Below are 24,526 nucleotides of genomic sequence, written 5' to 3' on the forward strand. Positions count from 1 at the left end.
ATTAAACACAGAATATACTGAACAAGAGCAAGAACATAATGAGCAACAACACGTATTTACACATCATCATCATCATCATCATCATCATCATCGTTTAACGTCCATTTATTCCCTATGGTGGGGTTGGACGGGATATGAGCCTCCTCCACTGTTGCCGGTCCACAGCCATTTCTTCCGTGATGTTCATCCTCCTCATATCTTCCTCCACCACCTTTCTCCACGTCTTCCTTGGCTTTCCTGCTGGTCTTCTGCCCGTATTTACACACCACGCATATACTCTCTCCCTTCCTTCTTTACATCTTCGGGTCCATGATTATAATTGTATCGGGTGAAGGCGCAGCGCTCCTCGCCCCCGCCATTCAACAGTAATCAATTCCCGCCTCTGGACTCAGCCGCTCGCCGCGAACCACTTTAGGCGCCTCCTTCCTCCACTCACTAATTGGCCATGCATAATATTAAGACCTAATCTTGTAAACACCTCTTGGCGGTTATATTTATATCATGGCGGTATGCATTCACAGTACAGGGTAAAAAAAAACCTCGAGAATATATGATTTTTGAAAGAGTAGCGCCACCATTGCTAATTATCTATATTTTGTTTTTAGGGACGTATTTAACGGCATTACATACACTACGTTATAAAGCTTATTGCTCTGGGAACCTTCACAGCGCATTGTTTATATATTCGCTGTAGGGGACGGAAGTGATTGAAAATATGCACAGGAGGAAGGGAGAATTTGTTTTTGTTTTATTGTAGTACGTTTTTTTTTTGTCTATATCTTTGAATCTATCTATCTATCTTTCTATCTATCTGTCCGTCTATTTGTATCTGTCTATCTGAGTATGTGTGACTGTATTTCTCTCTGCGTTTGTCCCTGGTCGTGGCCGCTGTTTCATCCACAAAGCAACACTGCGTCTCGGGGGTGCCAGGGAGAGATGGGCTGGGCTGGTGCGGCGGGAAGGTTGGACTGGAAGGACGGGAACATAAGGGATAGAAGCGCTCCGTGAAAGGCCCTCCACTCCTTCAGCTTTGCCTCTCGCTCTCTCCCTCTGTCACTCGCCCTGTATTCCTTCCTCTCCACAGCTGCGTCCAGACATTTCGTGGCTTATACATTTACGTAGAGGTTGTGTTGGTATTTCCATGGGTAGTTTTATTGGTTTAGTGTTAGTTTGACAAGGCTGCTGAACTATGAATGTGATAAAACACATATGAGAACCGGACTAATATACTTTGTGGCGCTTAGATATGTTTTTTGTGAGGAACGAAAGTGTCAGAATATGGGTCCTAGAGCGGTCTACTTTAGTCTGTCTATAGTGCTTTACGTTCTTACCTTGACACTGCTGAGGGTTATAAAAGCAAAAGTAGGCGGGTAAAGATGTGTACGAATGTCTCTTAATCTCCTAAGTTTGTGTTATTTACCTCCTTCTTTAATCTCTTACTGGACGACACAAGAAAGAAATATAAAAATCACGAGAGCAATGGATTAGAAAGTGTAGAAAAAAGGTCTCTCTGCCAAGTTGTCGAGAGTTTTGCTTGTTTTTCAAGATTCTAATTTCATAAATGCACGCAGCAAGCAAACAAGGGATGTAAAGAACAGTATATTTGATGAAACAGAGGGAGTGAACCAGTGTCTGTTTTCTCTCTCTCTGCGAAGATGGTGTGTGTGTGTGTGTGTGTGTGTGTGTGTGTGTGTGTGTGTGTGTGTGTGTGTTAATCCCTTTCTCTCGTAGCAGGACACAGCAGCCAAGAGTTGTATAAGAAAGAAAAAGTAGAAAGAAATCCTGAATAATATTTTGTACCGTTGCCAGACATATATGCAGGAAAGCGTCCGTTCCAAGTTGTGTTTATCTTCATTTTCTTCAATATTTTTTCCCCCTCGTGTTTCCGACTTGTCTGTTTTGGAGTTATGCGTCCGAATCGTCTTCACAATATTTTCACTTCCTCCTCCTCCTCCTCCTCCTCCTCCTTCTTCTTCTTCTTCTTCTTCCTCCTCCTCTTCTGCCTTCTCCACTTCCTCCTCTAGCTTCTCCTCTTATTCCTTCTTTTCTTCTTCTTCATTATCCTCCTCCTCCTCCTCCTCCTCTTTTTCCCCTTTCTCCTTCTCCTGTTCCTCCTCCTCTTCCCTCTTCTCCTCCCCTTCCTCCTTTTTACTCTCCTCCTCCTCCTCCTCTTCCTCCTCCTCCTACGCCGCCGCCGTCACCTCCTCCTCCTCCTCCTGCTCCTTCTCCGATACAAACATTTCCTCGCAAGACATGTGTGTGTGTGTATATATAAACTCACATCAGAAAACCTAAAACGCATTGAGTCTTTTCTCGTCCTCCTCGTCCTCGCCTGAGTGACAACAGAGCATGGCTTTTTCTTCTCTTGCTTTTCCGTTTTGCATGATTTTTTCTGTTTCGTCGCCGCCTTGTCAGCGTGTGTCTGTTATCGCGTCGCCGGGAACATGACACGAGAAGATGATGGTGATAGTGAGGGTGATAGTGACGTGAAAAACCGGTCATGCCACTCAGATACTTTTTCCATTCATCAGAGAATTGTCATTAATAAGGTGTTTTTATGGGTCGTTGCTTCATTTTCGTAGTTATTTGTTTACCTAGTTGTTTATTTGGTTATGATTAGATTTATATCACATTTATATTCTATTTCTCATTCTCTGTCTCTGTCTGTATGTTTTCCTATCTCATTTTATTCGTATCTCTGTTTGTCTGTCTGTCTGTCTGTCTGTCTGTCTCTGTGTCTCTCTCTCTCTCTCTCTCCTTTTCCCCTTCCCCTCCATCTCTCCCCCTGACCCTACACCCCCCTGCACACACACCAACCACCCCGAAAAAAAAAAATCTGTGGACTCCGTTGATATTGTTAACAGGGAAATAAAATGATGGAAAAGAATTTGCAGCGGAACACAACTATTAATGCATTTATGAGGCTTAGTTTTGCCCGTGTTTGTATGTGTTTGTTTCTGTTTTTTGCGTGTTTTTTTTTAGTTTGATTGTGCTCATACACGTTTACTTGCTTTTCTGTGTGTGTGTGTGTGTGTGTGTGTGTGTGTGTGTGTGTGTGTGTGTGTGTGTGTGTGTGTGTGTGTGTGTGTGTGTGAGCCACGGTGTTTCTGGCAGTGTCCGTGTTTGGGTCAGTGAGTTTGCCCCTTTGTTGTTTGTTTGTTTGTTTGTCTGTGTGTGTGCGCTTGTGTTTGAGAGGTCTCTCTCTCTCTCTCTCTCTCTCTCTCTCTCTCTCTCTCTCTCTCTCTCTCTCTCTCTCTCATCCTCTTATAACAAGGTATACTTCAGTCTCTTTGTGGTAATGTCGCTGCGTCAAGACTACAAGCTGTCGCGAGAAGACTTCAAGGAGGAGCTCTTTAAGGCGTTAGAACGCTGTGGAACCTCTTAAGAGTCACATTCTTGGCCCTCTATCGCTTGCATGGTTCGGAATCCAAACAGTTAATCGGAAAGGAAAAAGCAGTTCCGTCCTTTTTTTACTCTGATTTGTGTATAAAGAAAAATAACAAGGCAAGAGAAGATGTTGAAGTAGAAAATATTGAAAAAATATAGAAGAAGCAAAATCTTGAAAAACGCTAACATGAAACGGATAAAAATGCAACTACCTATTGTTTTAAACCCCTACATAAGCTTGACTATGTAAAATTCTTTGGAAATTGCTTAATGTGAAGTAAGTGAAGGCGAAAACAAGAAGAAGCAAAATTTTGAAAAACGCCACCATGAAAAGGATAAAAATACAATTACCTGTTGCTTTAAACCCACACATAAGCCTGACTATATAAAAGTCTTGGGAAGTTGCTTAATGTTCCTACTTTTCTTTCCCATCAATTTAATGACTGTTTTTTTCCATGCCTTTCCTTCTTCGTACATGAGTGTCTGGCAACGATGTATACCTTACCTCGCGGCGCCGCTGATCATGTGTTGCGTGTAGGAGCTCGTGAATTAAATATTATGAATGGAAATACTAACGAAGATGTAGCCGGCGGGGAAAAAATATATAGTGACCTGGAATGATTGAGGGCAGGTGTAGAGGGCGTGGAGGACATACTTGTTGTTGTTGTTGGTGGTGGAGGTGTTGTTGTTGTTGTTGGTGGTGGTGATGATGTTGTTGTCGTTGTTCTTATTATTTTCACCGTTTTTCTATTTCTCCTACTCTCCTTACCTTGCTTTCTCCTATTTTATATATTCCTTGTCGTCCTCCTCCTCCTCCTCCTCATCTCCTCCTTATATATCTCCTCCGTTTTAATTTTGTCTTTCTTCGTCCTCGTCCTATTCATCTTTCTCGCCCTCTTCTTCATCATCATCATAATTATCCTCATCCCCATCCTCTTCCTTTTCCTGCTCTCCTCCTCCTCCTCCTCCTTAATCCTCCACCTCCTCTTCCTTCTCTTCCTTTTACTCCTCTTCTGCGTCCTTTCCATCTTCAGTCTCGTCCTCGTCTTTCCTTCCACCTCCTCCCCTTTAAGATGTTTTTAGCAAGTCAGGACTCGGAATAAAACACGCCGGACGAATAAACTGCATGTGAAAAGACAGAGAATACGAAATGACGCATGATACTTCCCTCCACTTCGTATGCAGAGGGGCCTACTGTGGGTAGTAGACGAAGAAGAATAACAAATGAAGAACAACATAAATAAAACAACAGAAACTAAGAGAAAAGGGAAAAAGCAAACAAAAATAAAAGAGAAAAAGAGAGAAAGAAAAGAGGAGAGAGAGAAAGAGAGGAAAAGAAAGAGAATTAAATAGGCTATCTAAATAATCAGCTAAATAAATAAATAGGGTCATGAAGCACTCGAATACCTTCTCACAAAATTCCAAAAAATATGCTTGTTAAAACACTTCCAATCTTTCCAGCTAATAAATAATCTAGCAAAATGAATAATGACGTGAAATCCTCGAGTATGTGCATTAATATTAAAAAAAAAACTAAAATAACAGCAATGAGTCGCGTGTACAAGCATCGAAGTAATGGGTTTAACAGTAGAGTTATTGAAATGTGGAAACCTACCACCGCAGAGTTTTGTTACCAGCGACAGTTATGTAGGGCACGGGTGTTAAGTGAGGGATGAGTGTGGGATAGAGAGGCATACGAGAGAGAGAGAGAGAGAGAGAGAGAGAGAGAGAGAGAGAGAGAGAGAGAGAGAGAGAGAGAGAGAGATGGCCATTCTGGGGGAGGGGAAGGAAAACAAAAATTGCACCGTTTTGTTCCGGACCGACGAACATTTATTTATTTCGTTCACTTCCTTTTGATCAACAACAGAGAAGAAAAACGTTCTGAAAAATATTGCCAGTTTGTTTTCTTTTCGACGAATAGATATTATTTTCACTTCTCTCTCTCTCTCTCTCTCTCTCTCTCTCTCTCTCTCTCTCTCTCTCTCTCTCTCTCTCTCTCTCTCTCTCTCTCTCTCTCTCTCTCTCTCTCTCTCTCGTGTACGGCTCACATCGTAATGCAAGCTAATTGGCCGTGAATTATGATGAATTAATCCACAATACGATATGTTTTGATCCTATTGAGAGAGAGAGAGAGAGAGAGAGAGAGAGAGAGAGAGAGAGAGAGAGAGTAGTGTGCAACCACCAGAACATTGGACACGGTTCATATCAGACCGTCTGCAGGGAATTTTAGGTATTTTTGAAGAGAACATTTTTTTTCTGTCATTTTCTTTTATATATTTTTTTTTTATTACAAAGATGATATGAATGTGTTGGATAGTCGATCCGATAAACTTGAAATTCTATCCCGTAAAGCAGGAGCAGTGAACTGTATCGAGGGAAACGAGAGTCTATAGATAGATATAGGTAGACAGATAGATAGATTGATTCTGTTTGGGGGACTTGAGTGACCTGTTTTAGAGGCCGGCTTTTCCTTTCTAGGTAAAATTCTTCTCACCGGAAAATTGTGACATAAGCGCTAGAGAGAACTGTTCATTGTAATAGCTTTGTGAGGAGCCGCCACGCTTGTCCAAATATCCGATCACTGTTTTAACGGCGACAGGCTCTTCTACCCGCGAGGTAATATTGGAATTCCGTTAGTTCATAATTTGGTACGTGTATTGAGACGGCCGGAGACAAAACCTAGATAGAAAAAGAGGAAAAGATATTGACTTTGCATATTGAACGAAGAGGGTCAAGATTTTTTTTTATATTCCATTTAAATAAAAAAACAAACATAGAACGTCACGAACAAAATAACTGACGTTTAATATGTGCAAATACATGGATATGAAACAGTTGCATTGAGCGAAGAGGGTTAGAGCCGCAACGTTTGTACCCGCCCGCCCTTACAGCAAGCAGCCACAACATAACGGAGTCTCTGTTACGCTGGTCGTTAATTTTTTCGTTATATATATATTTTTTTGTTGTGGAGACATTTTATTTTCACTTTAAATGACTAAGTAGGCATTATGCGGCACATTAACTCACACTTTATTAGCAGACTTCCGGTGAGACAAAATATTTTCCATTTAAATTATAAATGAATGTATACGTGTTTTAAATAGACTGTTTAGGTGACCAACATCCTGCTGGTACGATGTTGCAGCAGCGGCGGTCTTGGAGGAGAATACTATTGTTGAAGCAGGGTTAGGAAACACAAAAATCTCTGTACTTTTACAACAATGCTTTGAAAAAAACAAAAAGAAATATTTCGGTTTTGCTAATACGCTGTTTTTCACTCATTATTTTGTTTTATTTTTATTTATTATTAAAAATGTTTTTCTTCAAAGGTTGGTGATATTCCTGCTTGATCTCCTTTCCCTAACCCCGCTCAACCCATCCCCGCCTTTCTTCTTTACCTCTCTCCTTCTCTCCTCTTTTCCCTTTCCTCCCCCAACACCTTTAAGCCTCAGTCCCACTTTTTTTTTGTTCTCTCCTCTCTGCATACACTCTTTGTCTCACTCTCCGTGTTTACTAATGGCCTTCCTTACTTTCTCCTCTTCCTGTCTTGCCTTTCTTTGTTGTTTCCTCCTTCACTCCTTCCCCTTCCTCCTCCTTCCTTCCTTTCTAGTCTCCATTCTGGCTCACCTCCCTCTTCCCCCTTTTTTTCTTTCCTCTCTTTCTCCTCTCCTTCTCTGTCTATTTTTCGTTTCTTACCCCGTCTCCCTCCTCTTAATTCTTTCTCTTCCCGTCTCCTCTCTTCCTTCATTTTTCTCGCATCTTCCAGTCATTTACTTTGCTATCTCTTTCCTCCTTCCTTCATTTTCCTTTTATTATCCTTCATTCTTTTACAGGGTCTTTTACCTCTTCTTTCTGTATATATTCATTTCTCTCAGTTTCCTTTTCCTCCGTATCTCCTGCTTTTCGTTGTCTTCTTCCACTCTCCTGTTTTTTCCTCCTATGTTTCTCCTCCTCACTCGCTTTACAAAGACAGCTGTCACTCATTTCTCGGTTATCAAAGGTTGCTGCCAAGTCTTCCTCTAGTCCTTATTACCTGAAATATTGCCTCCCAGTCTGGTATGCAAATTGCTAACGGGCGAAAAAATGTATTAGTGTTGATTTGTATTGACTCAACATAATTGCCTCAAGCTTTGTATGTAAATGAGTGAGGGAGAAAAAAATATAAAGCCAAATGTTTGTATTGACTGAGCAAACTTGACTCAGAATTAGTTTTTTTCTTTTATAAATGTGTGTGTGGAAGCGTAACGAATGTCAAACAGGAGGTGGAGGAGAAGGTGGAGGACAGGAGAAAGAAGTGGATGATGATAAAAGATGAAATAAAAAGAAAAAAAAAGAAAATATTAAAAGAAAAACTAAAAGAAGAGGAAGAAGAAAAAGAAAAAGAAAAGAATAAGAATAAGAAGAAAGAATACGAATACGAATTAAAATAAGAATAAAAATAAGATTAAAAAAAAGAAGGAAAGGAAGAAATATGAGAAAAAGAAGAAGAAAAGGAATAATATACTTATTTATTTATATATTCTTTCACTGACGTTTCCATATGCTTTAGTGATCGGCTTTGTGTATATGTGGACTGTGTGTGTGTGTGTGTGTGTGTGTGTGTGTGTGTGTGTGTGTGTGTGTGTGTGTGTGTGTGTGTGTGTGTGTGTGTGTGAGAGAGAGAGAGTGCGTGCGTGTGTGCGCGCATATGTGGGCGCTCAGACTCTTGATAGACACGCGAAAATCATAGGAAAGAGCAAGGACGAAACTAAAGTGCAGCGGCAGGAGGAGGAGGAGGAGGAGGAGGAGGAGGAGGAGGAGGAGGAGGAGGAGGAGGAGGAGGAGGAGGAGGAGGAGGAGGAAAAAGAAGAGGAAGGAAGAGGAAAAAGAGGAGGAGGAGAAGGGGGAGAAGAAGGAAGATAAAAACGGAAAGGTAAATTTAAACGAAAGAAGAATTAAGTGATGAAGCAGAAAAGAAGAAAAGGAAAAGGAAAAGAGGACGACGGAGAAAAAGAAAAAAGAAAAAAAGAAAAGAAGTAAGAGAAGAAAAAGAAAGGGAAAAGAAGAATAGAACAAAGTAGAAAAAAAGGAAAGAGGGAAGAAGAAGAAGAAGAAGAAGAAGAAAAAGAAGAAGACAGCGACTTTAAATTCGTTTCAATCAGTTGGTTACGCATTGATTTGAGAGAGAGAGAGAGAGAGAGAGAGAGAGAGAGAGAGAGAGAGAGAGAGAGAGAGAGAGAGAGAGAGAGAGAGAGAGAGAGAGAGAGAGAGAGTAACCTATCTTTCCCTCCCTACTTTTTCTCTTTTCCTCCTCTCCTTCTTTCTTTCTCCAGTACTCTCTCTCTCTCTCTCTCTCTCTCTCTCTCTCTCTCTCTCTCTCCATCCTCGTCCCTCACAAAGACCTTACATAGCTTTTTTTCCCCTTTGCTGTAGAAAGAAAATGAGATGAGGCACAGTATAATGGAGGAAAGAGGGAGGAGGAGGAGGAGGAGGAGGAGGAGGAGGAGGAGGAGGAGGAGGATTTTTTCATAAGAGGAAAGAAGAGATGGATAAGAAGGAGTAAGAAAAGGATTGGGAGGGGACGTGAGGTTAATAGGATTGATAAATATGGTATAAAGAGAGAGAGAGAGAGAGAGAGAGAGAGAGAGAGAGAGAGAGAGAGAGAGAGAGAGAGAGAGAGAGAGAGAGAGAGAGAGAGAGAGAGAGAGAGAGAGAGAGAATCTTTAGCAAAAGTAATCAGATTGTGGCTGTAACCATTGAAACGTATTTTAGCCTTCTCATAGAATATTCTCTCTCTCTCTCTCTCTCTCTCTCTCTCTTGCTTGTACATCCTCTTTAGTCCGGAAGCTGCCTGTTTGGTGTGACTCTGAGGAGGAGGAGGAGGAGGAGGAGGAGGAGGAGGAGGAGGAGGAGGAGGAGGAGTCAGGCAGAAAGACAAATGAAAGGCGGACAAGAGAGAGAGAGAGAGAGAGAGAGAGTTGAAAAATGGGAGAGGTAAAGGGAGGAGGAAGATTGAGAGGAAGACTGCAAAGGAAGAGGAATCGAAGGAAGCAAGGAATTTATTTTGAAAGACAGGAGGAGAAGAAGAAGAAGAAGAAGAAGAAGAAGAAGAAGAAGAAGAAGAAGAAGAAGGATTAGGCAGGGGGTCAATGAGGTACGAAAAAATAGTGAAAATAATATCAAAGATTAATACCTCAAGAACAACAGCAGCAACAAAAACAAGTAGTAGTAGTAGTAGTAGTAGTAGTAGTAGTAGTAGTAGTAGTAGTAGTAGTAGTAATAGAAGTAGTAGTAGTTGTATTTTTGAAGAAAGAAAAATATAGTTCTTGGATATGTTAAAGACGAAGTTAGGAAGCACTGATCCGGACAAGGTCTTTCATACTCATCCACGTCACAGCGTCGTAGTGCTTCCTTTCGGCCTTGACTTCCACTCAACTAACATTATTCTCTGCTGGGGGTTCGGCGGAAGGTCAGGGGTCACTGAGCCGCCCTCGCTGACTTCCGGGGACATGTATTCCGGCGGACGTTATATTTAATGAGACTCTTCTGCGGCAAGCCTCCCTTTGTCGTACGTCTGGCAGCGTACTGGTCCTCTGGCGTGTGGGCCTCAATGTTGCCATATTGTCGTACTCAGCTATTAATATTTCCTGACTTCCTACCCCCAAACTGTCTTCTGGGCTCCAATAACGAAACTCATTTATAGTTATCGCTAAAAGAGCTAGATTCTGATGTTTCTTGGCAATAGTTAGGCGTCAGAAACCGGTAAATACTATGCTCTGAGTACGACAATCTGGCAACGGTGCGTGTGGTACTTTTGGCAGCGGGGAGAAGATTGTGTTGGAGTTGTCGTACTGTAGGATGGTTTTAAAGGTGCTTGTGTGCTTGTGTTTTGTTATAAGCAGGAAGCTGTTGATTAAAGGTGTGTGTTTTTAAGTTTTCCTCTCTCTTCCTTTTGCTGATTGTTTTGTCATTATTTGATTGGATTTATAAGAGATGTGAGTTATTATCGTATTTTCTTTCCATCTTGTTTTTACTTCATTTGCAAAAGTTTTCGTAGTTTTCATCATGTCGAGGAAGCTGGAATGCACTCCCTTACACCTCCCTCTTCCTTCGTTTTGTATATCGGTGTTTACTTGTTCTTTTTTCCATGCTTCGTTTGCTGCTTCGTTTCGGTCATCCGTTAAGCCGGCGTTTTATATTGTGACCCGCTATAATTCTCTTATTTGTTGGCTAGATGAGTTGTTATATTATATTTCAGGATTTCCTTGTTTTCATCGTTCATTCTTTTTGTGTATTTTACCTCGTTGTTTCCACTAATGCTTCACTACTAATGAGGCTCAAGTCCTGCCCTTGTGAGTCATGTACAAACTTGCCATCAAAATGTACTGACTTAAGCGTGAGAGAGCAGCCAAACACGTAAATATGTATGTATATATACACATCATTAGGTACAGCTGGAAAATGCATATAAACAACGCACAAAGCAACACATTCATCCGTTAACTACCAAAGACAAACACTAGACAGACAGACTGGCAGATACACATATAAATAGACCTGCAACACACACACACACACACACAAACACACACCAAGCAGACGCATACAAGAGACAGAGAGAGAGCCGTGTGAGTGTGCGTGTGTGTGTATCCTTTGACGCTGCGCCACTGAACTATTCCTTTTGCTGTGGTCGATTGTTATTGGCGGAGGCGAGTCACGTGACCTAATGGCTGGTTAGTGGGGCCGCAGCACGTCCCTTTGTATTACTCCGCCGGGAACTACTTTTTGTCTTTTTATCCTTTACCTTTACGTATATTAGAGGAAGAAGTAGGAGTTTGTGATGAGAGAGAGAGAGAGAGAGAGAGAGAGAGAGAGAGAGAGAGAGAGAGAGAGAGAGAGAGAGAGAGAGAGAGAGAGAGAGAGAGAGAGTCTGTGTCTGTCTGTTTGTCTGTACTTCGGCACCAGTGAATTGGAGGTCCCTGTTCGGTTGCCAGTACGTCCCCGCCTCCTGATGACTACGGCGCCGCATGATTGGGTTTGGTCATCAGCTTTATGCAAGATTATCGATGGCGCGCCTGACACAAACCAAATGAAGCCTGATGAGTGTCGGCTCGAGCTTTTGAACTGCACAAATGAAGCACCGAGCCAATGCGATGATGCTTCGACACAAAAAGAAGAGTATTTGTTCAGTCATTTTTTAGGCTTTTTTGACGTGTTATTTTTTGTGATATGCAAAGTTTTATGTGGATTCTGTTTGTTTAGTTTTATGGCAAACAAATCGCTAAAAATAAAAATAAATGAAATAGACAAAAAAAAAAGAAGAAATCGAAAAACAAGTCTAGTTTTTCAATAATTCTTAGACTTTTTTTAGGTGTTAATGTTCCTTTTTGTGATACGCCAAGTTGTAGATAAACTAAACTTTTTTCTATCTATTTTTTTGGTCTGCATTTCATTTATTTATTTATGTATTTACTTTTCGCTGCAAAACTCGTCGCTAACAGTGAATAAATTAAATAGAGATAAAAACGTAACGAATAGTAAGGTTTTATGTCTTTTTAGTCTTCGCAACGCTGCAAAGGGGCTATTACACTGGGCAAATTTTCCGTGGATCTTCAGTCAAACCACGATTTCCGCTGGCGAGGTTTTCATCTGTTTCTTGTTATTGCTGCTGATGATGATGGTGAGTAATACCGTCGTCCTTCAGTGAAATCTACCGTAGCTTTGCAAGATCGTGGACACGTCAGAAAACCACGGAAATAGGAGAACCACGCCAGCGGAAATCGTGGTTTGACTGAGGATCCACGGAAAATTTGCCCAGTGTAATAGCCCCTTAACCCGGTAGCTGCGGGGGTCATATTTCTTAGGTTAGGGCAGGTTAGGTTAGGTTAAAGGCCCCTCTAAGTAAAATAATGAGAAAGAATCATCACTCACGCAAACCATTTCATAATATATATCAACGCATGTGTGATCAGTTTATGCATCATCTATTTTGGGAGGTTTATATCATGGCAGAAATTTGGCCCATCGCTGGTACACGGTAAAGCCACAAATTTGGCCCGTCGCTGCTACCGGGTTAACTCTGTACTCGTGTGTAACATCCCACATTTCACGCTCTGCATTCACCGTTATGTGTGTTTTTATTTTACAGGTGAACGCGTGACAAATACATTTTTCAGTTTATTTGATCGTGTTTTCAAATTTCAACATCCTCGAAATTTTGCTTTTTCATCACGTTGTAAAAATATAAATGACAAATGGAGAGAAAAAAAGGAATTTTACTTTGATTTTTACTTCGTCTTCGGCCCGTGAACGTGTGGGCGATACTTTACTGTTCAAGGACGTGGGAAGAAGGTTGGTTATGTTTGCTTTTATTTTACAGGTGATAAGTTGCGCGTAACAAATAGATTTTTCAGTTTATTTTTTCGTGTTTTGAAATTTCAACTCCCTCGAAATTTACGTTTTTCATCACTTTGTAAAAATATAAATGACAAATGGAAAGAAAGGAATTTTGCTTCTATTTTTACTTCGTCTTCGGCCCGTGAACGTGTAGACGATACCCAGCGTTGCCATATTATCGTACTCATCACATTGCCTTCTCGTTGTTTCTGACATATAACTATTGCGAAAATGAAAGAAAACCATCACTATTTAACCTTTTCAACGCTAACTTTAATTTTCGATCGTTATTTGTAAAGGTACGAGAGTTTTAGGAATGAAAATGCTTAAAATACGATGTTCAGAGTACGACAGTTTGGCATCGCTGACGATACCTTACTGTTCAAGGGCGTGGGAAGAAGCTTTGGGACATATTTTTAAACATCTCTGCGCCGAGGAACACGTAATTTACTATTCTTTCGTGGGAGTTTAGGGCATTTCCAGGGGTACTTTTATGACCCTGGTGGTAGTCTGAGCCTTCTTCTGTACCGTGAACCTAAAAGAACACTCATTAGAATTCTATTAACCTTCTTTTTGGCCTTTGGAAATAGTTGCTGTGAGGAGCGGGAGCATCTGACAATACCAACCTTTGTTTTTCTGAATGACATGGACGTAAACCTCTTATTACATCCTCTTGTTGTCCTTCTTCATCGTTCTAAGTTAGCACTGTGTCCCGGGCAAGATTCAGTTCCACTAGGACCTCACAGGCCAAAGACACGTACGTTGAATTAACTCCATTGAAGCTGAGTGGAACCATCTTATCTTCTTTTGTTATATTTTATGATACGATGATTTTAACAGCACCTGAAGGACTTGGGTTCAGTGCTTCGTGTGTTGGTGTGTGAGGGAAGGCGCCTCGTGGTGTTGCCGTGTCGTTGCGTGATCAGGGGACTCACGGACGGAAGTTACAGGTCATGCCTCTGTTGGGGAAGCCTCGGCCAGTGTCCCCGGTAAACCTCGTCCTTCCCACGGGAGTCGATAAACATGCGGGAGATGGCGAGGAGTTGAGTCGCAGCGTGCCAGTCAAGGGATCAACATTTGTGTCCTGTACGTTGTGTTTTGTCTTACGTTTGTTTGACGTGGGAATATAAGTCTTGATTTTCGAGGTCTACTTTCTGGCACTCGTCACGTTTTACTTTTTTTCGTTTTTTGGAGTTTATAACAATGGAGGCAGCCAAGGGAATAGTTAAAAAAAGGAAAAATCGTAAAGCCATGCCTCCACAAAAAGAAAAAAAAGGTTGTTTCAAAAGAATGGTCTACCTCCCTTTGTTTCAAGTCCCCCACGTCCGGTTTTGTTCCGCTGTGAATCAGAGTTTTTCGTGCATCTTTGTCAGACGGCAAGGCGTAACTTTTTTCCTGACTTCGAACACTGGTAGAAGAAAAAATGTAGGAAATCACCGTGAGTTAAGCACAGCATCTGACAATTATTTATTTTTGGATATCTTTTGCACTCACAGCTATAATTGTTTATTTTCATTTTCATTTCTAACTACTTACACCTCCGTGGTCTAGTGGTCAGCGTGCCTGGCCTCTACTCCTCGGGCGCGGGTTCGAATCCCGGCCCGGGCAGTCGGCGTGCAGCTCACCCAGCTATTCATCCTCCCTCTCGGGCTGGTCGATAAATGGGTACCTGGGGAAACCTGGGGAAGGTAAACTGTGGTAACCCGGGTGGCACACTGGCCCTGTGTCCCGGGGTAATGGGCTCCCTTCCACCACAGGCTCAAGGGCCAATGTTACGGAGATGAGCACCGAGGCCACGCGCTGCTACAGTGTATGCCCCCAACTTTACCTTTACTTTTCTAAATACAGGATAAACAAAGTCACCTCACCAGAGTATTCCACAACCATGAATGACCCACGGGACACTCTACACGACAAGAACTGTTTCCATGGCCATAAATAGCTCTAGGAAGAAGATGGATTTCTTATTTACCAATGTTTAATTCTAAATCATTCACTTGAAAGAAACGTGAACTATTTGTTTGATGTCTAAATTTCTCCAATCACAATAAATCTTCACATGGAAACAGGCGAACCGCTGAATTGTCCGCTACTCCACACACACATCGTCTCATTAAAGCAACATGAACCATTCCCTTGACGTTCCCTTGACGTAGAAATAAAACACCAAAAGACAATATAATATGCTCTATGAAAAATGAAATAAAATAACAAACCACGTAAAAAAAAGCTGGTAAGAGGGAAAATATGAAATACAAGAAAAAAAACGTGACAAAAACATGAAAAATAATACAAAATAACAAGCCAACATCCAGTGGGGATAAAAGGCAATATAAACCCGTCGGAGCAAAGCGGGGCAGCGGCAGTCAACCCGCTCAGCCGATGTAGGAGTCCGTGTGTCGCGCGGCTCCATAAATCTCCTTCGGTCCGGGACATTTGTTTGCCTGCCGCGTGAATTTCTTAAAGAGTGAGGCAGGAGGAGGAGGAGGAAGAGGAAGAAGAAGAAGAAGAAGAAGAAGAAGAAGAAGAAGAAGAAGAAGAAGAAGAAGAAGAAGAAGAAGAAGAAGAAGAAGAAGAAGAAGAAGAACAAAAACATGAGCCAGAACGAGAACAAGAAGAAGGAGACGGAGGAAGAGGAGGAGGAAGAAGAGGAAGGGGAAGCGGAAAAGGATGAGGATAAGACGGAAGAAGAGCAACAAGGAGAACGAAAAGGAATACAAGGAGAAAAAAAGAGGAGGAGGAGGAGGACGAGGAGGAGGCAGCAAAGAGGCGAGGCGAGATGCGAGTCAACAAACGGAAAGTCAAACAGAGATAGACACGACTTTGCACGCCAGTCCCCGACCCATCCCCGACCTTCTCCCGACCCTTCCCCGACCTACCACGACCTGCGCTAAACTCTCCCAGAAGAAGGAAAATGAAGACAAATAGAGTTGAGAAGAATATGAGTGAGAAATATATATTGCGAGGGACATAGCTCTTCTTCTATCTTTCCTTCTTCCCTTCTTTCCATCTTTCCTTCCGTCTTTCATCTCTTTTCTATCCTTTCTAACATCTTCCCATCCTTCCTTTCTTTCCGCCTTATCTTCTTCCTTCAATTTTTTCTATCCTCTATCTCTCCATCCTTTCGCTGTTCCTTCCTTTCTTTCCTTCCTTCCGTCTTTCATCTCTTTTCTATACTTTCTAGCATCTTCCCATCCTTCCTTTCTTTCCGCCTTATCTTCTTCCTTCAATTTTTTCTATCCTCTATCTCTCCATCCTTTCGCTGTTCCTTCCTTCCTTTCCTTCCTGCCGTCTTCCCATCCTTCTTTCCTTCCTTCCCTTAGTCCTTCCTTCTTTTCTTTTACTTTCCAATGCAAATATTTTCTTCCATTTTTTTGTGATAATCTAAACCTCATTATCGTACACTATATAAAGATTATCGTAAAGCAAGTATATATATTGTATCGTGCGTCTGACAGATTAGTTTACCATTTTTTCTATTTTTTTCAATTTGATTATTCTTCACTTATTTTTTTCTATATCATATTTTGTAGTGATTTTCCTGTTTATAATTTTTCGTCTCCCTCTGACATCTTTCCTTGTAAAGAAATTATCGTACGGTGTGAAAATTGTATCGAGACTATATTTTACATTTGCTTCATTTTTGTGTTTTATAATTTTATTCGACTACTTTTTCAATTTTTTTTCTATTTAATTCTTCTCTACTTGTTTTTTTTTCTATTTCTCTGGTTTTCCTGTTTATTTAATGTTTTCTATTCCTCTGCTGTCGTACATCATATATATCTTATCATAAAGTATGTAAACGTATCGAGAACATTGTGTCTTTGCTTCCTTTTTTGTGTGTATTATTATTTCATCCCGCTTTTTTGAGTTATAATTTTATACTACGACTTTTCGCGTCATTTCTTTCTCCCAACGTTTGTATTACTGCGCCTCGACGTGTGTGCTCTCTGCAAGGGGTCGGTTTTACGCGCTGACTTTTCTTCCTCTGAATATTTTTGTATAGTCTCCTTGCCACGTCTAATATTTTTATCCCATTTTTCCTCCTCTTCCGTTCTGTTCTTTCTCGTATTCTTCATTTTGCTTGCCTTTTCTGTTCTTTTCTCTGGACATTTGTGCTTTTCCATCCGTTTCTTCGTTTTATTTCTTTTATCCTTTATTTTGCTTTTCTTTCCTGTCTTTCTTTTGTTTTCTTTTCCCTTCCTTCTGTTTTTTTTAGTTGTTGTTTTTATGTCTTTTTATTTCCTTCTCGCTGTATCTCAGTTTTTCTATATTTCCTTTCTTTCTTTCTACTTATTGTTATTTTTCTTGCATCGTCATTAGTTTTTCTTTTTCATATCTCCTCCCTTTTCTTTCTTTCTTTTTTCTTTCTTTAATTCTTTTTTCTCATTCTTTTCCTTTTCTTTTCTTTGATTACTTCCCCTTCTCCTTTTAATATTCTCCATCCATTTCTTTTTTCTTCTCTTCTTCCTCCTCTTCTTATTGCCTTTGTTTGTTCTTTTCCCTCTTGCCTTCACCTCCGTTTCGCTCGTTCCTTCCGTCTCCCTTTTTTCCGTCTTTCTTCCCCTTCGCTCCAGGCTTCCTCCTCGCTTCTTTTCTTCCTTTCCCTTTCGTCTCGACCTCCCAGATCTCGTTCTTTTTCTTTTCTTTATTTATTTTCTTTCTGGTCTGCTTCAGCACTGCGCGCCCTCATTACGACTTGAGGAGGAGGAGGAGGAGGAAGAGGAAGAAGAGGAGGAGGAGGAGGAGGAAGAAGAGGAGGAGGAGGAGGAGTAGGAGGGAGTCATGCTATCTACATCAGACTTCCTCTTTTGATAAATGGAAAGAGGAGGAGGTGGCGAAGGAGGAGGAGGAGGAGGAGAAGGCGAAAGAGGAGAGGGCGAAGGAGGCTCGGAGGAAGAGGACGAGGACGAGGACGAGGAATAGATGGAGAAGCAGCAAAATAAAGGAGAATATTTGATGTAGGAATGTACCGATACCGATATGTCTGCTCTCTCTCTCTCTCTCTCTCTCTCTCTCTCTCTCTCTCTCTCTCTCTCTCTCTCTCTCTCTCTCTCTCTCTCTCTCTCTCTCTCTCTCTCTCTCTCTCTCTCACACACACACACACACACACACACACACAACATGGCGTAGAGCTCACAGGTGTTTGGTTTCCCTTGGTAGTTACTCTTACAAACACATCACTTGGTCTGTGCCGACGGGTTTGTTTAACTCTCTCTCTCTCTCTCTCTCTCTCTCTCTCTCTCTCTCTCTCTCTCTCTCTCTCTCTCTCTCTCTCTCTCTCTCTCTCTCTCTCTCTCTCTCTCTCTCTCTCTCTCTCTCTCTCTCTCTCTCTCTCTCTCTCTCTCTCTCTCTCTCTCCCCCTGTCCTTTAATAAGCTTACAGGCATTAGTGGTCTGCGTTCTTCGTCACAACAGTCTCCAAGCCACTTACTGTACTCCTTGAAGTAGTAGTAGTCGTAGTAGTAGTAGTAGTAGTAGTAGTGGTGGTGGTGGCGATAGTAGTAATAATAGTCGAAGGGTAATAGTACCAACATCCTATATACATCAGGATACTTTAGTTTCTCATAAAGTAGTTTTTTTTCCGCGGGACTAAAGAAGATTCATACATATTCACGCTCCCATTGGTGTGACGAAAACAGATGGTGGCGGCGGTACTTCATATACATCTTTTTTTATTGTCTTTGCGTTCCTTTGCCTCGTTAAGAAGTCAGTTGTTTTTATCTCTCCATTCTGCTCTCACTATGTTGACGAAGGTTATGGTGGTAGTGGTGGTGGTGGTGGTTGCAATGATGATAGTGGTGATGGTGGTGTCAGTACATGGCTTCTAAATAGTGGGAAAAGCCATAAGAACCACAGTGCAAGACTCCAATACGTTGATGCGAGAGGAAGAAGAAAGAAACAGTACAGAACCCTTGATTAGTTTGGTCTGCCACTGAAAACTAATTACAGGTGTAGAAACAAGTCTCCAGTATTCTAAAATGACCACAGAGAAAAATGTAGTAGTTTAAACTTTGCTACTTCCACTGAAAACAGAAGGACACAAGTAACAAATAAATAAAAAAAATACTATATTGTTCCTCTCCCTTTTTTGAGCCTGAAGGTTTTTAAGATGTAGTATTAAAAGGAGAAGAAAAACTGTTTAAAAAGCCTCTATTGTTGTAAAGAATGTATGATGGATGAGAGAGAGAGAGAACAATTTATCACCCGGAACCTATTTTCTTCTAACATGTTGGCTTGGCTTTCTGTGTTCGGGAGGTGATGGTGATGGAGGAGGAGGAGGAGGAGGAGGAGAATTGGAAGTTGTAAATGGTTCCTGATTTTTCGTGTTTACTTTTTTGTTCTATTTCTTTGTGTGTGTGTGTGTGTGTGTGTGTGTGTGTGTGTGTGTGTGTGTGTGTGTGTGTGTGTGTGTGTGTGTGTGTGTGTGTGTGTCTCCTTCACATTCGCTCACTCACCAACGCATTTTTGTCGCATCCTCAAACATTTCCATTGCACATTTCTTTCTTCTTCTATTATTTTCTTATTAGACCTTATTACTCTATTTTCTACCATCACCGCATTAGCCTGACTTTTTATATCAGTCTCCGTTTCATCGACCTCCTTTACCCCGTTTTCTCTCCCTCCTTTACCCCGTTTTCTCTCCCTCCTTTACCCCGTTTTCTCTCCCTCCTTTACCCCGTTTTCTTTCTCTCCCGCAGCTGACGGAGGCGCTGTCATTCTTGCACTACTCCTGCCACGTGATTCACCGCAACGTCACCCCCGCCTCGGTCTTCGTCACCAAGCGGGGCACGTGGAAGCTGGGCGGCCTGGAGTTTACTGGTGAGTACCCTGGGGATTAGAGGAGGAGGAAGAAGAGAAGGAGGAGGAGGAGAGAGTGTGGTGTTGATGCAAAGGTGACAGGTGTTGATACTAATTGTAAGGTAGAGTAGAAAGAATGTAGTAATTGCTGAGGGCAGAAGATGATATGTGATTATATTGGATAAGAAACGGCAAATCTTCACCCTTATAAGAGGTACATGAGGTTTGCTGTTAGTGGATTTGTGTGTGTTTTTGCTCTCCAAGGGACGGATCTCTAGCGTGTGCTCCTGAAATGATCGTACAAGCTCCATAAGGCAGGATTTTTGGCGCTGAGTGTTAGGGAAGGGTAGGAAGTTGTCGGGTTAGAGGAGTGTTGGAGTAATTCGGCAATGATGGAGTGGTGGATAAACTGCGTGTGGTGTACAAGCTCCATAAGGCAGGATCTTTGGCGCTGAGTGTTAGGGAAGGGTAGGAAGTGGTTGGGTTAGAGGAGTGGTGGATAAACTGCGTGTGGTGTACAAGCTCCATAAGGCAGGATCTTTGGCGCTGAGTGTTAGGGAAGGGTAGGAAGTTGTCGGGTTAGAGGAGTGTTGGAGTAATTCGGCAATGATGGAGTGGTGGAAAAACTGCGTGTGGTGTAGGTTGGTATTTTCAAACGCTCCCGACTCTAACATCAGCTATTTCCAAAGTCCAAAAAAGAGGTTAGTCGGGTTCTCACGAGTTTTATTCACGTTCATGGTACAGAGGTTTCGTCAGACTACCGCCAGGGTCATAAAACTATACCCATGGAAAGGTCCACAGCTCCCACGAAAGCCTTGTCAAATGTGTGTGCTTTGGTGGTGTTATGTTTACGAGGGTGTTGGGAAGGCGGGAAGTCCTGGAAAGCGTTGGAGAGGGATGGAGCGGAGGAGAGGAGAATGCTGGGAATGGAGGAAAGGGAGAACAGTGGTGGAAAAAATAAAGCTGTTATCCTGAATCAGTTACCATAAACTCTGGAACAATCTTCCTTCATCTGTATTTCCTCCTTCCTACGACTTGAACTCTTTCAAGAGGAGGGTATCAGGACACCTCTCCTCCCGAAATTGACCTCTCTTTCGGCCACCTCTTTTGATTCTTTTTTTTTTAGGAGCAGCGAGTAGCGGGCTTTTTTATTATTGTTTCATTTATTTTTTGCCCTTGAGCTGTCTCCTTTGTTGTAAAAAAAAATGTGTGGGAAATGATATAGGTAAAAAGTGTTGACAAGAATAAAATACACGTGCGATGCCAGTGACTGCAGGAAAAAAATAGATAAATGGGATAAACTCAATTACTATGGATAAATAAACTTCAACAAGAGGGAAAAGAAACCGAAAATGGCACATAATGACCCACAATAAATGAGATAAGCTTCACATTGCAAGCGAATAACTCACTTTCCATCTGGTGAGCCTCAGTGATACATGATATATGACAACATGAAGTGGGCGGGGAAGTGGAGGAGGACGTTTGAGTATAATAGGGAGGAACATGAGGAGAATAGGAGGAGGAGGAGGAGGAGGAGGAGGAGGAGGGAAGATCCATATGGAGAAGCCAGCATTGTTGACAAAACGTGAGCTAGGAATGGTAAGGTGCTTGAAGATAGATAGATAGGGTTAGGTAGATAGATACATGGATACATAGATAGTTAATAGATCAGTAATTAGATAAGTAGAAAGCGAACTTATTCTTCGGTTAAATAGGTATTATGAGACACTGTGGCTTCTTACATCAGCTATTTCTAAAGGTCAAAGAGAGGGTCAGTCGGGTTCTAATGAGTGTTTCTTCAGGTTCACGGTACAGGAGAAGGGTCAGACTACCACCAGGGTCATAAAACTACTCCTGGAAATGCCCACAACTCCTACGAAAGCCTTGGCGAATATGTGTTCTTGGACGGCGAAATGTCTTAAAATACGACCCGTAGTTAATATTCTTCATCAACAGTTTAAAAAATAAGTTTATATATTAATGAAGGGAGGACGAACATGAATAAAGTTGGTATGAGAAGGAGAGATTGAGTGAGGGCAGTGAATGACATAAAGAGATAGATAGATAGATCGATAGATAGGGTTAAGTAGATAAACACATGGATAAATAGATAGATAGATTAATAGATCAACAATTAGATAGGTAGAAATCGAACTTATTCTTCGGTTAATATTCTTCATCAACAGCTTAAAAAAAAAATCATATACTAACTGAAAGAGAACATGAAAAAAAGATGGAATGAAAAGAGATTGAATGAAGGCAGTGAATGAGAGAAAAATGGAGGTAGGTTAGAAGGCAGTGAGGATCAAAGGGATTGAGTAAACGAGGGAGATGAAGATTGAGTTTGGGAATGATGAAGTTAAAGATGATGGGAGGCAAAGAACGAGGAAAAGATTGAGAGTGGAAAGAACGGAGTCAAAGAATAGTATAGACATTCAAACTCTCTTTCGGCCACCTCTTTGGATTCTTTTTAGGAGCAGCAAGTTGCGGTCTTTTTTTATTATTGTTTCCTTTTGATGTGCCCTTGAGCTGTCTTCTTTGTTGTAAAAATAAAAACCTGTGAACATTTATCATTAGTACGTTGACATAACAGCTCAGTCTTATCGCCGTCGTGCCCTGAACTCCAAGGGGCTGCTGTATGTCACTTCTGAGCTCTGAAGAAGAGGGAAGAACTTTTTATCCTTCTTTTTTACGTCTACGCCTATAGCAATGGTAGGCTTGCTTGAGGGGCCTGAATGGTACTCGGCCCCATCCCGTCATGGCACAGGCAAGTGTTTATAGTGGCGCCATCTTCTCTTGCCTCAAGTTGCCCCCCGGAACTCGTTCTTGATTCACTTGGACGGTTTCCTCTAGAGTCCGGGTTGATGGGTGGTCTTCAGAACAGCATGTGGGTAGTTTTAAGCCACTCGGCGGTGACTGAAAAATCCGAGGTGGTAGCGTGGGGACTCGAACTCGCGTCGTCCATCACGCGGTGAATGTGGGCCCAGCACGCTACCACTCAGCCACCGCCTACTACTGTTGTCTTCAGCCACGTTTGATCCCTCTCGTCCCATCTCTTCTCTTTTGTCTTCTCGGTTTCGTCCTTCATGATCTCATATCCTCATCTCCCTTTCCCTCTCCTCTCCCCTTTCCTTCCACCCCAATCCAGTTAGTTGAGTATATGATTCTTTTTATGTCTGTGGTTAATGTATCCAAAGTTTCCAATCTTGTGTGTTGTGTCGTCATCTTGTTCTTTCTCTTAGCTTTTATCTTATTTCCATTTTTTATCTCCCTATCTCATATCATCATCTCCTTTTCCCTCTCCTCTCCCCTTTCCTTCCACCCCAATCCAGTTAGTTGAGTATATGATTCTTTTTATGTCTGTGGTTAATGTATCCAAAGTTTCCAATCTTGTGTGTTGTGTCGTAATCTTTTTCTTTCTCCTAACTTTTATCTTATTTTCATTTATCTCCTTTTTTTTTCTTTGCTCTCCCGTCCTTTCTTATCCTTAAACGCACACTTGGGTGGGTACATTTAATCTATTTTACAATCCCGTACTGTGTAGCGACAATATTTTTATTTCTCTTACCCTCAATCATCTCCCTTTCCTTCTGTCATATTTTTTCAATCCCACAGTGTATAGCGTCATAATCTTGCCCCTTCTATCTTCTACTTCTCCCTCCTGTCTCCCCTTTTCGTTTCCCCCCTAAATCTGTCATCTGAGTGTATACATTTCTTATATTTTCTCTACTGATTGTATGCCCTAATTTACAATCCCGTACTGTGTAGCGCCAGCAACTCTTCCTACTCTCCCTCCCTCTCCCTCCTCTCCCTTCCCCTCCACCAACAAGACCGGGGCTGATTACCTTAAAATATTCATGTTTTGTTAAGTGGCAATTACACTGCTCATATTAATGCCGGGTCAGGTGTTATGTTAATGAACGAGTGATTAAGGGGCGTCGGGGCAAGGTGACAAGCGGCGCTGGTGGTGGTGGTGATTGTTGGTGGGGTTGGTGATGCTGTTATTGTTAATTGTTGTTATTGTTAGTATTGTATGTTTTGCTATCATTGTTATTCTTGTTCTTGTTGCTGTTGTTCATGGTTTGCTTGGTAGATATATAGATAAATACATAGATAGATAAATATAAAAATAATATAGATAGATAGAAATTCAGAGAAAGAGAATGAGAGACAGACAGATACAGAAACACAGAGAGAGGAGAAGAAGGAGGAGAGAGAAGAGCAGAGGGAGTAGAGGATATTTCAAGGCAAATTTCAGAGAGGAAGTTGTTAATCTCAGGGAAAAAAAAAATCGAAAATATTGGAAGCGACGAACACGTAGGAGGATGCGACGAAGGGGTAAAAAAAAAATAAGAAGGTTAGGGAGGCAACGTAGGGAGGGAAGGGAGGAGGGAGAGGGAGAAAGATAGAGGGAGAAGGAATTAGGAAAGAAGGAAGTTAGGCAACGTAGGGAGGGAAGAGAGGAGGAAAAGGGAGAAAGATAGAGGGAGAAGGAATTAGGAAAGAAGGAAGTTAGGAAGGAAGGAAGGAAGGAAGGAAAAAACGGAAAGGAAGGAAGGAAGAAACGGAGAGGAAGGAAGGAAGGAAGAAAGGTATGAAGGACTAAAAGAGGGAAGGAATATGGGAAGTAAAAAGAAAAAAAATGAAAGAGGAGTAAATGGTAGTAGTAGTAGTAGTAATAGTAGTAGTAGTAGTAGTAGTAGTAGTAGTAGTAGTAGTAGTAGAAGTGGCAGTAGTGGCAGTTGATCTTGTTATCTTGCGAAGGTTGTTGTTGTTGCTGTTGCTGTTGTTGTTATTGTTGTTGTTTTTATTGTTGCTGTTCTTGTTGTTATTGTTACTCATCGTCGTTCCCGTCATCGTCTACGCACGGAAAAAAAAAAGTCATATTATTATTATTATTTTCCTTGTTTCATCTCGGACGCTTTTTCTCCCCCCGCGCTCGGGCAATATTTGGGACGCGA

At 41.6% G+C, this 24,526-nt stretch overlaps 1 protein-coding gene across 1 annotated transcript in view; it reads left to right on the forward strand.

Moving 5' to 3' along the window:
* Positions 1-24,526, forward strand: part of LOC126986543 (SCY1-like protein 2) — a 306,279-nt gene that overhangs the window by 13,564 nt on the left and 268,189 nt on the right. The window contains exon 4 of the mRNA XM_050842810.1: positions 19,463-19,583. Within this exon, the coding sequence (XP_050698767.1) occupies positions 19,463-19,583 (121 nt within the window). The remainder of the gene's footprint in view (positions 1-19,462; positions 19,584-24,526) is intronic.

This window comes from Eriocheir sinensis, chromosome 62 (genome assembly GCF_024679095.1).
Source record: "Eriocheir sinensis breed Jianghai 21 chromosome 62, ASM2467909v1, whole genome shotgun sequence".
NCBI lineage: Eukaryota > Metazoa > Arthropoda > Malacostraca > Decapoda > Varunidae > Eriocheir > Eriocheir sinensis.